The following is a 19,022-nucleotide window of genomic DNA, read 5'->3' as shown; positions in this document are numbered from 1 at the left end:
ACAAAAATGGCCAGCCCGTTTTCCGAATCTGCCCAGTTTCCTCCTGACCACCTAAGACAAGCCCTCCAATGACCTGAGAGAAGTGGAGTGAATCTCAGGTGCCAAGTGGTATCCATCGGGGTCCACCCTAACACAGAGAACACAAAGAAAGGCCCCGAGTGTGCACAGGAGCAACTGCTGCTGTTTAATTCTTGCTCAGGCACATCCGAGTTTATTTTCTCACAAATATTTACTCCCAGTTATCAGCATATTAACTGGAGGCTGGACGCGAGCAGACGTAACAGCAAAGCAGTCGGGACCACTTGGGGCAGAGCACACGCCCACCCTTTGGGGTGGGGCGGCTGCATGGACTGGCACCCCCAGTGACCACCTGGCTAAGTGGCCAAGACAGGCTGCACTGCGTCCAGTATCTTCCGGTCACGAGGAGAGAGAGTATACATACAACCAAAAGAGCACTCTATCTTCTCGTATGTATTTTTGGTTCTTTCTTCCTGAAACTTCTCTATTGTAGCTTGTACACCACTCTGCTCTGGAGTTGCTCAACATTCCTGGCTTCCTCCGTCTCAGACACAGGCTGAATTCAAGGTCCAGGGACGGCCCCTCTTTGCCCTCTTCCCGAGAGATCCCCCCGACCCCATTCCCCAGTCTCCGTGCCGTGAGTACTGCCAAGAAACTTTCTGAACTGAACGAGCTCAGACCGTGCCATCTCCTGCTCACACATCTCCAGTGGCGCCCCAGCTTCTGCAGCACCCACCCTCCACTAGGTGGGCACGGTTACTGCTTCCATCCCACCTTCGGTTCTAGCCAAAGCTATTCCCCTTTACCCCACAGTCCAGTAAAACTCCTTTCTCTTGTTTTCTCTAAAATTCTCATTCCACTGATCACTTTCATCTACCTAAACACTCCACCCTGTCAGCCCCAGCTAACTGGCGTCAGTCCTCCTCGAGGCCCACGGGCTTGTCTCTGCCTCTCACAGGGTGGCACTGGCTCAGCGGACCGTGCACCCACGTGAAACAGAGCACAGCCCCTCCCTCTTCTGTGTCTCACACTTGCTGCTTACCCCTCTGGAGCTAAAAAAAAAGATCTCCCCTGTACTGAACTCATCATTTCCCCAAAGATCCTGAGAAAAATGTAGCTTTACTGTAATGTGAAGATCTCACAACAGTTCAATAAATAATTCCCGGGGTTCCTACCCTGGAACCAAGCAACAGAGAAAACAGAGAATCAGAAATACGCCCGGTCTGTGCCCGCACAGGGGTCAGCACCGCCAGCCGGCTGAGTCGGAGGCACAGCACCTCTAGTCTTCTCCTCTGTGACCATCCGGCTTCCCTCCCCTGTGGTTTCCAGCACAGAAACAAGTTAACCAACTCGGATCCACAAATATGGGGTGAACAGGTGCTGCAGAGAAGCCTGGCCCCGGAAGCAGCAGGCGGCACCCTGGCTCGTGGCTCCCCTCCTTTCTACGTGCACGCTGCTGCTCGCTGCTTGGCCGGGGGCCTTTACTCTGTTGACTGCGGTGGGCTCAACTAACCTTCAAAAATAAATGCTGCTGCAGCAGTTTGCCTACATTCCTATTTTGATATACAGTCGGCCCCTTGCATCTGCAGACAGGGAGGGCAGACCATGAAACTCGAGTATCTGGGACTCTGGTATCCAAGGCAGGTCGCGGAGGCCGCCCCTGCCGCTGATACCAAGGAGCGACCGCATGTTGCTGAGCACGTTTTCACTGCTGCTAGTGTTTTTCCACTCCAGCACTCTCGCCTGGAAACTCCCACGGACGGAGGAGCCTGGGGGGCTGCAGTCCATGGGGCCGCTAAGAGTCAGGCACGACTGAGCGACTGCACTTTCACTTTTCACTTTCATGCATTGGAGACGGAAATGGCAACCCACTCCAGTGTTCTTGCCTGGAGAATCCCAGGGACGGGGGAGCCTGCTGGGCTGCCGTCTATGGGGTTGCAAAGAGTCGGACACGACTGAAGCGACTTAGCAGCAGCAGCGGCAGCAACAGCAGCAGCAGCGTTTTCCTTTGTACTGACACTTTCTGTTAGAGTACAATCCCAAAACACAGAGTCAGGGAACACAGAGAGGACAATGCACGTAGGGTACAGTTTTGGATGGGCTCCAAAGTTAAATTTTAAGGTCAATCTAAATCTGAAAGGAAATGATTTTTTGATTAAGAATGTAAAGTTTTGATAAAACTAAAACAGGAAACACAAGAACAGCAAATTACCTGCTGCTTTGTTCTCTTCTTTGGGAGAAACAACCTGTTACAAAAAAAAAATACACAGTGGTTAACAAGACTCTGAAAAGTAACCATCAGAAAAACCGATTATTCAGGCACTGCAGAATCACAGCCAGAACACGGCCTCAGACAAAAATTAACCTTGGCTTGAACCTGCAGAGCAAACCAAGGCACCTGACAGATTTCTGCCTCCCTCCTCTTTCCCTTTCAAATAGGACAGAAGGACTGGCTTTTCTGCACAGCGAGCCCTGAGCCCTCCTTGAGCTGTGGGCACCGTGGTGAGCGGGGGCTGCTGCCTTGCCACTGTCCCGCAGGGCTTCCCCCTACCGTAGGGAGGGACCTTTAGATACCCCACGTCACTGACAGACCGGGGAGACACCTACCCCAGCAGTGTGTGGACGCGCAAATGACCCCTGGCAGGTTCTGGGGCTCCGGCACAGCAACAGCAGGGCTGGAGGACAGAGCTGCCCTGGCTCCTAGAGGCCTCCCCTCCCACCACACCAGTGGTCCAGCTGCCCACGGACATGCAGACGGCTAAGTTGCAGTTCCAGGCGATCCCTCAGCAAGGGGAACACACGCAGTGTGTGCGTGTGTGTCGGGGGTAGGGGGTGGGGGTTGCCGTGGGGAGCCGGCGCACTCACCACGGCTCGCTTCGCCTGGCGGGGGGGACTAGGCTGCGGGGATGGTTTCTTGGGTGGTTGGGCTGGCGGCGGCGGCGGCTGCTGGGCCGGCTGCTGCGAGTCCTTCTGCGGGGGCTGGGGCGGCTCGGGGCCTGGAGGCGGCTGTGACGGTGGCACTGGTGCCACTTGCGGTGTGGGCTGGAGAGATGGGGGCTGCTGCAGCTGGTGGGGGGTGTGATGAGGCATCTGTTGTTTCCCTTGGGAGTACAGATCCAGGATTTGGTGGCAGATGTCTAAACGAGAGGCAACAATTGCGTTCCTCACAAGGTGATGTTTTAAAATCCCCCCATGTTCCTTGCAGCTGTGATGCCCCTACAAGGACCATTATGCCAGGTCGTATCTGTATTAATAAATCACCCTTAATAAATCACCCATCTCTGGTGTGCGCAGCACTGGTGTGCATTTTCAGTTCACCAAAACAATGTGCTTGGACAGAATGAACACTCTATATTAGAGAATTTAATTAAAGAATAGTTTGCATGTACCTACTGGGGAAAATCCATTCTCGGGACTCAAGGCTCCCAGGGAAGAATGATCAGCCTGCAGAATACTCAGCAAGCCCCGTACCTTCCAAAACATCCACAGGGACATCTTGCACGAACTGCTCCCACCATCTCCTGTACATGGGTTTGGAGGTCCATTCCTGTATTTCAAATTTGCACAAACGTCCCGCAAGATACATCACCGCCACTGCTATGATCTCTGGTTCCCACTGTAGTGACAAGGTCGTGCAGAGACTAGTTCAACAAGAAAAAGAGGTGACTTGACTTGGATGATCAAACACTTATGACTAACCACATGCATGGAGATTAGAGGCTGTATCCAAATGTCTGTTTGCTTATATACCCCTATACAGGATCAAACACAGTATTATTAATTAGCAAGTTTTTAGCCTTCTAAATGTACTGAAATGAGTTACTTAACTACAGCTACTAATCTGTCTGTTCCTTAAAGAGGCAGAAGAATTCCAGCACATTCAGAAACTGCTGTGCCATGAAATACGGGTGAATTTAAGTTCTTAAGTGGCTGGAATCCTGGTGCTGATGCTTCTCCTCACGTGAGGCAACGCTACTCGTGGGCATTTTGTTCCCCATACAATACCTCATTAGATCTCTGGGCTACAAGAACATCAAGGCTCTAGAATCATCACAAAAAGTATAAAACTGCAGATACATACTCTGCAACTTTTCCAAAATCAAATGGATTTAAGTATTTACTTGTCAAAATTCTCTGGTATGTTGTGTTGGACCTCTGTTTCAAGCCGGTGGTAAGGCTTCAGCATCCTGTACCACCATGAAGTAACAGGTTACCCCTCTGCTGGGAAGCAGATGACCTGGATTTTATTTAACCGCAGCTCTGCTGTGTACTGGGCCCTAAGGCTGGGGCAAGTCAGTCTCCCCACTACAAAATAAGGGGTTCGGGTTAGATGACACATAAAGTCCCTGCCTGTTTGAAAACACCGTGATTAAACCCATGTGAACACATGTACCTGTCATTGACGAATGTCCATGCCATTTGAACCAATTTTTGAATTTTGTTTTTGTCACCTAGAGATGGGAAAGAGAAGGCAAATTAGTAGCAACAGAAAGAAAAAACAATAAACAAGAGGCAACGAGTACTTCTTTAAAGCCTACCACATGCTCAGCAGCGGTCCTAACACGCAGCAAAGAGCTGCTGCCGGGGAGCCAAGGCCAGATGAGCGGGCCCAGGGCCTGCCTCTGTGCTCCTTCCGCACAACCCACACCGAACCCCCATTTACGGGAAACCTGGCTCTGAGGCTGATTTTATTAGGCTATTTAAAAAAATTCTGACTCATTTTCCTGCCTCATATCACTTGGCAACTGGATGACAGAGTCTGTTTATACATAAAAGGAAACAGCATTAGCAGCTATAATATGAATTGTCTGGCAAGCTATGGCCTGGGTACTTCACACACTGAACTTTCTGCTTTTCTATCTTGAAAAGTATAATCTTGAGTGTCATCAAATTATTATACAGATGATTTCAGAATGAAGAGGTTCTCCTCACCTTTGAGCTGTTTTGCATACTTGAGCAGGAACTGGTACGGGTGTTCTACCTGTAAATCGAACTTTATGGTCTGCAGTAAGATTCTCTCCAGAACCATTACTTCTTCCTAAAAATGAAATAACAAACACTGGGGTAGTCATTTCAATCACAGGTCTGAACCAGCATTAAAAAAGTGAGCTTTCCTTTTATTCTCTCTCCCAAGTTCTATTTTAGAAACTATTTTTCATTCCCTTTCTCTTCTCTCCCACTCAGGCCTTTAACATGCTCAGGAGATGATATAATTCTCAAAAGAACTACAAGTAGGAAAACAAAACAATCAGAGTTAATTTTTAAAACTATTGGAAACAAACATTCTCAGAAATGTTATTACTTTCAATACACACGAGCCCCCTTTACAAAACAGATATTTACTTTATAGATACATTAATAAAACTTGGTTTCCTTCCAAACTTCCATTAAAAAATGCAATCTTTCAGGCATTTACACTGAAAATTTTAAGCAAGAAAGATTATAACAGTGACAGCTTCATGGATACCTGGACAGTGAATTGTACCAGTTAAAAGTGTGTGTGTGAATGAGGCACATCATTACTGTGTTTTAATCTTTCACCTTCCTGAAGCAGGCTTCCCCAATGTCATTTATAGAATAAATCATCATTTTCTCTTTTATCAAACAACATCCTAAGCTACCTGTACATACACACGTGTGCTCACATACAATCTTTTTTTTGTTCACTGATCTGTTTGTCTATTTCTGTACCAGGACCAAAGAGATTAAACATCAACAGTTCAATTATTACTTCTCTTTTAAAAAACGTTTCTTGTTTTTGCATGTTCCCCCTAACACCTGCATTTTAATATCGTTTTATTTGGTACTGTTCTAGAAAAAATGAAGGCCACTATGTTCTGATTGGGAACTCACTGATTTATATAATGGACCTCTTAATTACACTATCTTCCTATCAAAAATTTGTTTATGAAAATCTTCTTTCTAGTCCTTTCATAGTTCTAAAGTCTCCCAGCCCCAACATGGTTTTTATAAATTTCTTTTAAGGTTTATTCCTAGATATATTATTTTACTGCTGTTATTGTAAATGGGATCTCTTTTGATTATACTTCCTAACTAGTTAATAAACAGGACCCATAAATACAACCGCTGTACAGCCTGACTGAGCACTTACATTAAGACAGTTTCACATAGTATTTCAATTGTAAAATACTATCAATATGCTCTGTGTGGCAAGAACAGTTAGAATCACTTGTTTGAGTTGAAGAAGAGAGGGTTTTCTAGAGAGTGACAATCTCATCGTTAACAGTTACATAAATCTGTTAACTCTGGGAAGAGAAGCCATGTAGATAACTGGTTTTAGGTTCAAGTATGGTGTCAGTTCACAGGATGCAGAGAATTCTATCAAGAGAGTTATTCCAGATGGCAGGATAGGCAGGGCGAATGTGCTTCCACCCAAGTTTCCCAAGTGTTCTCTCAGGAAAGTTTTTTCAAGTCTTAACACTTTTATACAGTATGAAAAAAAAAAGATGCCACCATCACTGTCTCCTCCACCCCAATCCCTCAGCATTTTTGCCCCCACCTGTTTCCCAGAAGTGTCACAGTGTCCTCTAAATTTGGAAACGCTCTTTTAACAAGTGTCCAGACTGTAGGCCATGCAGCATAGTATTATGAGACAGCTCAAGGCCTGGCCTCCCTTTGTGTTTCAGATACTCAATTAAAGGGATAATTACAGGTCTGGGTGCCAACATCATCCCTCGGGGAGCTTTCCCTCGGCCCCACACTACTTGTCTGGAGCACTTGTCTGGAGCACCTGCCTGGGTTCCCAGATGGAAAGCCCTCACCACACCTTTTAATAACCTTTCACACCATTTATCACAACTCATAAGCAGATCACTGGCTATCTGAATATTTGATTATAAAATCTGTCCCACCGCTCGACTGTAAAATCCATGCGAGCAAAGGCCATGCCTGTTTTGCTACCTGAGAGTGTTGGTCGCTCAGTTCGTGACCAACTCTTTGTGACCCCATCGATTGAAGCCTACCAGGCTACTCTGTCCATGGGATTTTCCAGGCAAGGATATGGAGTGGGTTGCCCTTTCCTTCTCCAGGAGATCTTCCTGACCCAGGGATCGAACCCAGGTCTCCTGCACTTCAGGCAGATTCTTTACTGATGGAGCTATGAGGGAAGCCCTACTGCTACCTATGTCTAGTGATTAACACAGAGCCTGGAACAAGTGTTTGTCGAGTACATGAGATATTAACGAAACAGGGAGAAATCACACAGTTCGGGCCAAGTTTATTAGGACACGATTCAGGACCCTGTTTTTCTTACGTGCTCACGTGGCCTCCCTCCAATCCGCCCTCCTCTCTTCTCCATCGAGACAGCGCCTGTCAGTGTCCTCACCACTCCCAGACCCAGGTTCTTTCCTTCGGCCCCGACACCCAGTCAGGCAGAGGGAGACTGTATGTGAGAAAGCAGTGTGGGCTACAAAGCCCCTCCACCCCGTGGGTCAAGCTGGCCTGCCTCAAAAGCTTGATGAGCATGGCCACTCCCCACTTGCTGGCTTCTGGGCACTGAGCCCAGAGAAGGCAATGGCACCCCACTCCAGTACTCTTGCCTGGAAAATCCCATGGATGGAGGAGCCTGGTAGGCTGCAGTCCATGGGGTCGCTAAGAGTCGGACACGACTGAGCGACTTCACTTTCACTTTTCACTTTCATACAATGGAGAAGGAAATGGTAACCCACTCCAGTGTTCTTGCCTGGAGAATCCCAGGGATGGCGGAGCCTAGTGGGCTTCCGTCTATAGGGTCGCATAGAGTCGGACACGACTGGAGCGACTTAGCAGCAGCAGTAGCAGGGCACTGAGCTGCAGAACTTCTGCCTCGCTGTGCCTAGTCAGGGTCTCAGGTTCCTGATGTGCTGGTACAGGGGGTTAAGGTCGAAAGTAGAAGAGGACTCCTCCAAAGGTGTCTTGGACAAAACACACCAGTGGCTGCAGCGTCCAGGTCTTTGCAACTCCCCCCAAGTAACCACGGCTCGTGAGCCAGAGGGTCCTTCTGCCCCTGTGATCAGACCTGACTAAAGTACAATCCATTTCTACAAAAGTCTCTGTGCTCCATGAAAATCAAAAACCTATGGCATCAGAAATATCCGATGCTACATTACTTTCATAAAATACATTTTTGACCGTTGTTAGTTATGAATTTCTCATAGATTCACATTTTTATAAACAGGTGAACGGATTTATAAATAAGTTCAAGGGACAGGGTTACCCACACTGACAATACTTACACAAAAGACCACCATTTAGCGCAAAAACAGGATGTGCAAAAGCATTCTGGCCTCTGTCACCTCCTTGAAGCGAGAAGGAAAACTAACAGACACGTGTTTTATAATCACACACAGATTCTGTGGGGTGCAGGGAGGGTGACTGCCATGGGAAGCAACACCAGCTGACTAGGAGAAATGGGGCCGTGGGTGCGCCAAACATCTGTGTCTGGGTCAGCTCTGCATTTCTGTGATTCTTAGTTTCTCCCCACAATCTCAGTCTGTCATTTAGTCTACTGAACGTCTACTCTATCCAGTCAGGAGAGAACACTAGGCACCAGGCAGAACAGACAGGGTCTGAGCTCTTACAGACTACAACTGAGAAAAGGAATACTCTTTGTGTGATGACCTGGTTAAAAAAATCTACATTAATTATGAGCTGTGATAAATGTCATAAAGGATAACTCTCATCAGTGCTATAAGGACCATAATGGGAGATCCTGACAAGAACAGGGAAGAAGGAAAGCTGCTACCAATCCCTGAAAATGGTCTTTTTAGAAAATAATAGAAGAATGTGTACAATTATTTTGCCACCATTTCCTGACAGTAGCAGGTGTTGTGGGAAAGGGACAAGATGGATAGTCTGTTAATCTGGGTGTCTGCAAATGTCCGTATCTTCCACCACTCTTGGGAAGCAGAAGACACGCAGCACGTGTACATACAGCACCTGTACTTTCTTCTACCCAGAAGCCGGCTAGAGATGAACCCAAGAAGCCAAACTGCTTCTGGGCCTAAGAGTGCTAATGGCCACGAGAGAACTCTGCTCCTACCGCTTCCGTGTGCTGTTGCTCCTGAAGGGCTCCGAAGCCAACAAAGCACATCAGTGGCTGCCACCTAAGTGTAGGGTACGTTATCCCCGCTGCTTACTCACAGAAGCAAGGAAGAGCGTCCTCTGTATAAGGGCCTCTTAAGGATTCCAGGGACTGGCAGACACTGGGGCCACAGCCATTGTCAACACAAGGAACTCTGCCTTAATGCTGCCCTGAGGAATCAAGACCTGAGCACAGGAAGTTATGATTCTTACCTTTGGGTCATCTCCAAACTGGCCAAATTGTACATCATTTAATAGACTCCGTGCTGTTTTGATGATATCTTTACATTTTTTTGGTGTTTCTTCTACTTTCCCAGCCAGAAAGAGACAACAAGCTCCTGTTACCTAAAAGGAAGACAAAAGCTCTTGATCTCACTATCAAGGCTCACCCAGAAACAGAAAGATTTGGGGCCTTCTCAACAACCGGGGCGCCTCCCTTCCTGCCTTGCTCTTCTCATTCACAAACACTAGGGCACTCTAAAAGCTTGAAGCAAAGTCCACATACAAACATTCCACCCTGCGACCTCCAATTTGGCTTCACAAATTATCTTAAATACAGTTTTCTGAATAAAATGCCATGTAAATCATGTAGAAGGAAGAAGTCATAGAAACAAACTTTCTTTTCATGCTGTGCTCTTAGAGACACTGCCTCCCTGCCCAGTAGCCTTGCTAGAGAGCGTTCACCCCGTACCACGGCCCGAGTTCTCCTTCCTTCCTCCTGCTGCCTGACTCCAGGCCCAGCTCCTCCATCACAGCGACCTTCTCACTGCTCTGTCTCCAGCTTTCCTTTGCCTGCTTGCTCTTCTACGTGCCCCTCCATTAACAGAATCCTGACCACACGTAACACAGCAGTCAGGTGCCATGCCAGAGTACAAAGTGGATCCTGACATGGTCTCTCCTCTGAGAGTATCACAAACTAGTGAGGAAGAGATGTGTGCAGAACTGAGTAAATCTCAGCAAAAGGAAGAAGCCCCAGCAGACTAACTTCCTGTTATGTCTAATTCAGTCTTCTTCATAAGACTCTCCCATCGTGTCAGCTGACCTACTAAAGTCACAGTTCCCCAGTCTGGAATTCAAGGCCCACAGTAGTCTAGCTCGGACTACTTTCCCACCCAGAGTCCCACCATGCCCTTCCTGCCCACGGGCCTCCTGGCTGGCTGCACGCCTCCCCCAGAGCTTGGATCAGGCTGGTTTCTGGTGGACGACTGCTCTATCTATCTCAGCACAGCAAGGTCCCACTTACTGCCAAGGCTTGACTCCGGGCTGGCCCCTCCTCCCTGGCATCTCCCCCGATTTCCCCAGGATGCAGTGAACCCCCCCCCCGGAGCGCTAGCCTCTGGTGCCTCTCCAACGGCCTTGCTCTCTACGTGTGCTTCGTACTCATCAGATCAGCTGTCCTGGACCGGAAACTACTGGAGGTGGAACCTCCACAGGGCAGGTTTAAAAAGTAACTGAAGACTCACTGACATGGAACAAAGAACTCCTAGGCCATCTGGCCTTTGCTGGGTCTCAACCGTAAGGCCAATCTTATCTTGAGAAAAGTAACAAGGAAGTAAGCACACTAAGAACTACACGATTATGGCTCATATCGACCTAAATAAAAAAGTCAAAAAATATTTTAATAGTTGGTTGGGAAAAAACAAAGTTTGAACTTGATTTTGTTTATATGTAGTATGTACCGTAAAAAAATGAATACTTCCTGGAAAATATAATAAAAAGAGAGGCTACAATCTGTCCACTGAACTATGCAGAAATAATAACACATGATAAAGAATTACAATATAATTAAAATACTTACATATCTTGGAAATTGCTTGAAGGAATGGAACATATAGAAGCGATGAAAATAAATTATTCCAGTTGCCAGGGTGTCATAGTGTCTGTTGTTCTGGTTAAGGACTTTGGCCAAGAGTTATGTCTTCATTAAATGCAGAAAAACAATAAAAGTAAACAGTAACAAGAGAAATGGGAAAGCAAATATTATCAGTGACAAAGCAGGTGAATGGGCGTCTCGAGGTGTCAGGACTGTGGTGCGAGCTGCGGCTGTGCTTTAACAGTGTGCGTGCTGTGCGCTCAGTCGTGTCTGGCGCCCTGCGACCCCATGGACGGCAGCCTGCGAGGCCTCTCTGTCCATGGGATTTTCCAGGCAAGAACACTGGAGTGGGTTGCCACGCCCTCCTCCAGGGACCTTCCCAGCCCAGGGACTGGACCTGCATCTCCTGCACTGGCAAGTGGACTCTTCACCACTGAGCCGCCTGGGGAGCTTTCATAAGGCAGGGCTTCACTATCCTTAGATACACTTCATCTGCCATCAGTGGGTGGGTGCTACTTTCCAGACCGGTGGCCGCAAGCTCAGTGGCTCTACACATTTAAGTGGCAAAAAGGAAACAGAAACCCCCTAAGGAGCCAGGCAAATCTGAAGTAGCATTTAAATAAGAAAGATATTTAAAAGCTGTTTTAGTCAGGAATGTTACTCTTTCATCTATAATGCCTAATTTAATTCTTGGTGGTGGTGGTGATGGGGAGCCCATCCATTGTAGATTCCAGAAACAGGATACAGTCCCAAACGTGTGCCCACATCAAAGATGAACCGTGCCCCTTCTCGGCGGTACCGGGCCTCAGTGGCTGGATCAAGTCCTTCTAGCTGTGAGGGTGTATGAGCCAAGTCTTTTTTATCCCAGTACCAACATGGTTTTGTGTGGTCCAGGTTTGCTGAGGTTACTGAAGGGCTTGAATTTTCTTTATTCTCCTTCATTTATTGAAGTAGACTTGGTCTTTCCAAAAGACTTTCGGAAAAATGTTAGAATCCTGAGAAAAAGAGAAGAAGTAATGTTGGAAAGGGATACCTCACATTAAACAATCTCCATTATTATAAACAATCTACAATCATAGATTTGTACTTGATAAAATTTCCAATAGAAGACACACTACTTATCAGCATTTAGAAGACCAGGCTCATCTCCAAACACAATTTAACACTTAAGTGACCTGTAGTATGATAAATCCCACATTTCACAGCTTAAAAGGAAGAGCATTTGTCTCATTTCTTTCTGCCTTTCTTCATTAGACCTAGCTCCCTCATGCTGGTCTACATTCTGTTCTTCAGTAAAAACTACGTCTGTCCTAACCCCAAAGACTTATGCTCCAAAATTATCCATTTCTTCCATCTAGCATCCAATCAAATTTTCCCTTTTTTAGTTTCAGTTCAGTTCAGTCGCTCAGTCGTGTCTGACTCTTTGTGACCCCATGAATCGCAGCACGCCAGACCTCCCTATCACCAACTCCTGGAGTTCACTCAGTCTCATGTCCATCAAGTCAGTGATGCCATCCAGCCATCTCATCCTCTGTCGTCCCCTTCTCCTCCTGCCCCCAATCCCTCCCAGCATCAGAGTCTTTTCCAATGAGTCAACTCTTCGCATGAGGTGGCCAAAGTATTGGAGTTTCAGCTTTAGCATCAGTCCTTCCAAAGAAATCCCAGGGCTGATCTCCTTCAGAATGGACTGGTTGGATCTCCTTGCAGTCCAAGGGACTCTCAAGAGTCTTCTCCAACACCACAGTTCAAAAGCATCAATTCTTCGGCGCTCAGCCTTCTTCACAGTCCAACTCTCACATCCATACATGACCACAGGAAAAACCATAGCCTTGATTAGATGGACCTTTGTTGGCAAAGTAATGTCTTTGCTTTTGAATATGCTATCTAGGTTGGTCATAACTTTTCTTCCAAGGAGTAAGCGTCTTTTAATTTCATGGCTGCAGTCACCATCTGCAGTGATTTTGGAGTTTACTTGATTCCATTTAGGTACTTTCACTTAGAAAAGCCACCATACTGGATGAATTAATATCTGAACAAGCCACTGAACAGAGCAATGTAGATCAAATGGGTATAGTGATCTGGGGTGAGAGGGTGAAGGGAGGTGGTCTACAAGTGAGAGAAGTACCTTTAAATTTTTCTTGCTTTCTCATCCTCTTCTCTTTCATTCAGAATGAAGAAATTCTCTAAAACCTCTAAGCTGAGAAAAGAAAACAATAAATAAGGATTCTCACCTAGAGATCATTGTAATATGTAAATTATTTGTAAATTGGATCAGAAAACAGGAATTTTCATACAGGGCAGACAAAAGGTTCTAAAGAGGCAGCTAGAACCAGACTGGTCTGGTTCAGCAAGAAAATAGCATCCGGGCAGCCAGGCTCTGGAAACCTAACTTCTGGAAACCCTACTTCTGGTCGGAAAAGCGACAGGGGGTGGACCGCTCTCCTTGCACCTGCGAGCTCTAAAGAGAATGTGGTCTTCCTCCAACAGGAAGAATGAAGTACTACCTGGAGACAAGTAATCTTCTTGAACTAATTTTACGCTCTGTGTAACTGAACTGGGCAATGGATGAGGGCCAGGGGAGACTGGTTTACTAAAGCTTCAGTATATACGAAGAGCTCAAAATCAGATGCTTAGCAAAAATCAAGAGTTGGGTTTTTTTTAATCTTTGATCTCATTTATATATGTGTGTGTATCTATCTATATGTTTTCTTTGCATTGAAAAACTTGATCTTCAGTTGTACCATTTATATATTTGCTTTATCTTATAATATACCCAGAAAATGGTATATATATCAGATGTCGTACTGAGAGATCATTTCTCACCCATCAGATTGGCAAAAAGCCCAAAAGTTTGACAATATATTCTGCTGGCAAGGCTGGAGAAAAGCAAGTAATCTCACATGCTGCTGGTGGGGGTACAAAACGGAACGAACGACTCTCACAGAGGGGAATTTGGCAATATGTAACGAAATGGCAACGGCACCTGCTCTTTGATTTAGCAGTTCCACTTCTAAGTATCCACTCAGACAATATCATCACAGATAGGAGACAAAGGTGCACAAGATCATTCAAAGTATTGTTTATAACAGCAAAAACTGTAGACAATGAAATGCCCATCATTAGGGCACTAGCTGAATAATATGGTACATTAACACAAATGGCGTGCCATGCAGCTATTATGACAGATTGAGAAAGATCTTTAATTATGGGTGTGGAGAAATTTCCAGGATCAGCATACATGGTTACTAACATTAGTATGTATCTATGTAAGAAAAGACGGGAAGTAAGAATAGAGATCTTTACTTAAAAAAAAAAAAAAAAAAAAAACTAATAAAAAAACTGGTTACCAATAGGGAACGGGAGAACAGAATGTACAGAACTGGGATGGGAATGAGATTTCTCTGAGTACATCCTTTTATAAGGCTTTCACTTAAAAACAACAACTTTTTATTTAAAAATAATTTTACATTTATAGAATAGTTGTAAAGACGGTTGTAAAGATGAATTTTCGTATATCCTAAACCAGCTTCCCTTAAAAAAAATCAATTTTGGAAACTTAGTAACTACACTATATAGCCTTGATATGGATTTTTAATTTTTCCAAAAACTTCTTTTCCATTCCAGGATCTAATCCAGGATGCTACATTGCATTCGGGGGCTCACATTTCCTTAGTATCTTCTAATGTTTCTCATGTTTTCCTTGTTTATCTTGACCCTCCTAGTTTTGAAGAGTACTAGAAGCTAATAACTGTCTTGATTTAGGTCTGTCTGATATTTTCCTATCAATAGACTGGAGTTCTGAGGAAGAGCGTCATAAAGTGCCCTTCTCATCACACCACTTGAGGAGACAGTGATGCAGAACAACTTGCTTTACTGCTGCTTTACTGTGCTCATTTGTTACGATGGGGTCTGCCAGCTTCTCACTGTAAGTCACTATTTCTCACTTTCTATCTTCTATTCTTTAAAAGTGAGCCCCAAGGTCCAGGCCACACTCTAGGGTAAGGGAAATAAGGGAATTAAGCGCCACTGCCTGAAGGAGTTGTGCTGAAGAATGTGTGCGGACCTGTATCAAAACTACTGCAGTATGAATGGCTACGTCTTTGGGCGGGCGTGGGGATATTTTGCAATGCAAAGCAGTATGCAAAGTACCTGTTTCTCCAGAAGTATCAGCTATTAATTTTAGCATTCCTCTGAGGATCTTGCCTGCAATTTTTACTGTGGTGTTCTAGTAATTTCTATTTCTTTCCTTCCTTCAACATCACTTGGAGTTCTTTTGTAAGAAAGATTTGTTCCTTCTCTCCCTCATTTATTTACTTGATCATTTATTTAAACAAGGATGGGCTCATCAATACTTATCTTATTCTTTGAGTTATAATCCCACCACTACCATTATCTGCTGCTCCCACTGGTCCAGTTTACAGCCACGGGAAACAGCTCTTTCAGGCTAGCTCCGGAGTCCTAAAAGTCAAAGTTACAAAAGGACTCAGAAGCCAGCCTTAAGAGCATTATAGTACACAAAAAGAAAAGTAAACCCATTTTAAGTGTAGAGCTTATGAATTTCACAACACGAACATGTTTGTGTAGCACCATCCAGTTGCTAAGTAGAACATTACCAAAACCCCAGCAGTTCTCATTCCTCTCCTAATCACCACCTCCGGAAAGATAACCACCGTCTTGACTTCTGTTCCCATCTGATAGTCTTTCCTGTTTCTAAAGGATGTGGAATGAGATACTATCACTCTCTTACGACTGGCTTCTTCTGCTCAGTACTATGCGTGTGGGGCTCGTCCTTGTTGCATTCTCATCATTACACAGCAGGGGTTTCAACCTGGGGTGAGCTCGCCCCCAGGCACGTGTTTTGGCACGTGCACGTGGCAATGTTTTGGCGGGCCTATCCTAACTGGGGGCTGCTGCTGGCATCCAGTGGCTAAGGTCATGAATATAGCTGAGCACTTTCCTAACGCACAGAAGAATCTCTCACAACAAGGGATTAACTGCACTGAAGCTGACACGCTCTGCTGCACAGTATTCTATTCTGTGAATATAATGGTTTTCTATGGAAATAGATGGGGAAACAGTGGAAACAGTGTCAGACTTTATTTTGGGGGGCTCCAAAATCACTGCAGATGATGACTGTAGCCATGAAATTAAAAGACGCTTACTCCTTGGAAGGAAAGTTATGACCAACCTAGATAGCATATTCAAAAGCAGAGACATTACTTTGCCAACAAAGGTCCATCTAATCAAGGCTATGGTTTTTCCAGTGGTCATGTATGGATGTGAGAGTTGGACTGTGAAGAAGGCTGAGCGCCGAAGAATTGATGCTTTTGAACTGTGGTGTTGGAGAAGACTCTTGAGAGTCCCTTGGACTGCAAGGAGATCCAACCAGTCCACCCTAAAGGGGATCAGTCCTGGGTGTTCATTGGAAGGACTGATGTTGAAGCTGAAACTCCAATACTTTGGCCACCTCATGTGAAGAGTTGACTCATTGGAAAAGACCCTGATGCTGGGAGGGATTGGGGGCAGGAGGAGAAGGGGACGACAGAGGATGAGATGGCTGGATGGCATCACCGACTCAATGGACATGAGTTTGAGTGAACTCCGGGAGTTGGTGATGGACAGGGAGGCCTGGCGTGCTGCAATTCATGGGGTCGCAAAGAGTCGGACACAACTGAGCGACTGAACTGAACCGATTGTGGATGAACACTTGAGATGTCTCTGGTTTTCAATTATTAATAATCGTAATAAACATTCGCGTGCATTCTTGTAGAGCAGAGGGAAACTGGCCAGTTGCCTGAGGGGACAGACATCTCAGCATATCTGTAATTTATTCACAGTACACTAGTTGGGAGTCTTTAAAACATAATAAAATAACAGTTCTCCATGTTCATTCAAATATTTTCCTCATATTCATTCAAATATGTCTCTATATTTATTCAAATGTTTTCTGCACATTTACTATGAGCCAGGCCTCAATGACATGACAGGAAACAAGAGAGGCAAGCTCTCAACCCCACCAGAAGCTTACATTCTAGGCAGACACAAAGAGAAACAGATATGTCAGTGTCTGTCAGGGAGTGCCAGTGTCAAGGAAAACAATAAAGCATGGTAAGTGGGGGGAAGTGATGCCTCAGGGGCAGTTTAGAGACATGCTGAAGGAAGACCAGTCAGAAGACTATAACAGCTGCTGAAACTATGCCTAACCAGGCCTCGGCCCCACAAATGGCCTTGGGAGAAAGACAGGCATCACAATTGGCCACGAGGCAAAGAACAGCAAGAGAGGACTCGAGTTTACTCTCAGAGAAGGGTAATATTGAAGAGAAAAATGGGGAAGAGAAAGAGTTTTGTTTTTTAAATTGAAGTATAGTTAACAAAACTCTTTCTCTTCCCCATTTTTCTCTTTAACATTACCTTCTCTGAGAGTGAAGTTAATTTGGGCTTTCCTTGTGGCTCAGCTAATAAAGAATCCGCCTGCAATGCAGGAGACTTTGGTTCGATCCCTGGGTTGGGAAGATCCCCTGGAGAAGGGAAAGGCTATCCACTCCAGTATTCTGGCCTGGAGAATTCCATGGACTGTATAGTCCATGGGGTCGCAAAGAGTCAGACACGACTGAGCGACTTTGACTTTCAGTTAATTTACTATGTTTTAAGTGTGAAAAAAAAAGTTGGTTTCGATAGAGGAGGGAAAGAATGTGGTTCTATAATTACTAGATACTTGTGCAGAAATAACCACCAGACCCATAAACAGGGCTACTGAACTCTAGAAAGGATTCATCTACTTGGGATTCACCTACATAGACGTGACAGGTAACATCATGTTCATAGACAGAAGGATGGAGCGTGAAGACAGGGACACAACTCTGAAGAACTTTAAGAAGCAGGAAGGACAGAAAGGGAAGGAATGGTCAAAAGGTAGGGAAATTTCCACCCTTAATTACATAAGAAATCAAGGGAACACCAGCTTTAAGTAAGAGGCACTGCTGCTGCTGCTGCTAAGTTGCTTCAGTCGTGTCCAACTCTGTGCGACCCCATACATGGCAGCCCACCAGGCTCCCCTGTCCCTGGGATTCTCCAGGCAAGGACACTGGAGTGGGTTGCCATTTCCTTCTCCAATGCATGAAAGTGAAAGGGAAAGTGAAGTCGCTCAGTCGTGTCCGACTCTTAGCGACCCCATGGACTGCAGCCCACCAGGCTCCTCCGTCCATGGGATTCTCCAGGCAGGAGCACTGGAGTGGGTGCCACTGCCTTCTCCAAGAGGCACTAGCCAACAGCAACAAATGCTAAAGAAAAATCAAAGGACAGGAAAAAAGAAAAGGTTACTAGGACTGGTGGTTAGTTATGAAACATTAAAAGTTCAGTGTAGTGGTGGGTGCACAACTCACTGACTTGTACCTTTTTAAATGGGTGATTTGTATGATACGTGAATTGTTATCTCAATAAAGCAGACATATACACATGTGTAAATAGAAGAAACTTTCTGGAGGTGCAGTAGGGCAGAAGGAAAACTGTATGGGTGATAAAAAATGAACAGGCTAAAAAACAGGTTATTGTTTCTTCAGCATAGAGGAGAATGAACAATGTCGGTAGCCAGAAGGAGTCACTAGAAGAGGCTGAGCAAGCCACTTCGTGGTTAAGGGGCCAAGAGATAATAAAAAGCCTAGGGATAATTAAAAGAGCTTGCTTTTTCTCTGAGACAGAGGGAAGGAAGAGTGTGAGAAAGATATTTTAAAAAATCATTTAAGGGGGAGAAAATAAATCATAAGACAGCATCTCCATTCTCTTTGGGAAGTGCCAAGACTTCTGCTGAGAAGAGAGGGACAGAGTGGAAAAAAAGGATCAGGAACAGTCCACTAGGGATTAAATAGGGATGGAAAAGAATTCAAACCCATTTTACCCTGCTGTCATCGCCAAAACCCATGCTAATAATCTACCCTATGTGCTGTTAGACTCCAGGACAGGATGAACAGGCGTAACACAGAGAAAATAAGTCACATAAACAGAATAGAGACAGTCCTCTAAATCAGTCACTCCCGAAACAGTTCCAACCTCGGTTCTAGAAGCCTGTTCCCTATTACTCTTCAATTTTTTTTTTTCACAAGACTCTAGAGTT

At 45.3% G+C, this 19,022-nt stretch overlaps 1 protein-coding gene across 7 annotated transcripts in view; it reads right to left on the bottom strand.

Moving 5' to 3' along the window:
* The window catches only part of CCNK (cyclin K), a 30,002-nt gene that overhangs the window by 3,919 nt on the left and 7,061 nt on the right, over window positions 1-19,022 (bottom strand). For 2 of the 7 annotated variants that reach the window (XM_059879093.1, XM_059879089.1), the window contains exons 2-11: window positions 13,038-13,109; window positions 11,658-11,907; window positions 10,898-10,979; window positions 9,313-9,444; window positions 4,951-5,056; window positions 4,412-4,469; window positions 3,490-3,659; window positions 2,884-3,155; window positions 2,231-2,264; window positions 74-127 (exon numbers count right to left, since the gene is read on the bottom strand). In XM_059879093.1, the coding sequence (XP_059735076.1) occupies window positions 74-127; window positions 2,231-2,264; window positions 2,884-3,155; window positions 3,490-3,659; window positions 4,412-4,469; window positions 4,951-5,056; window positions 9,313-9,444; window positions 10,898-10,979; window positions 11,658-11,854 (1,105 nt within the window). In that variant the 5' untranslated portion in view covers window positions 11,855-11,907; window positions 13,038-13,109. Of the gene's footprint in view, window positions 1-73; window positions 128-2,230; window positions 2,265-2,883; window positions 3,156-3,489; window positions 3,660-4,411; window positions 4,470-4,950; window positions 5,057-9,312; window positions 9,445-10,897; window positions 10,980-11,657; window positions 11,908-13,037; window positions 13,110-15,299; window positions 15,371-19,022 lie in introns of those variants that run through there. The other 5 variants (XM_059879091.1, XM_059879092.1, XM_010817262.4 and 2 more) reach the window with 5 other exon arrangements.

This window comes from Bos taurus, chromosome 21, assembly GCF_002263795.3.
Source record: "Bos taurus isolate L1 Dominette 01449 registration number 42190680 breed Hereford chromosome 21, ARS-UCD2.0, whole genome shotgun sequence".
Lineage (NCBI taxonomy): Eukaryota > Metazoa > Chordata > Mammalia > Artiodactyla > Bovidae > Bos > Bos taurus.
The sequence above is the reverse complement of the archived record's forward strand: the minus strand, read 5'-3'. Positions and strand labels throughout refer to the sequence as shown.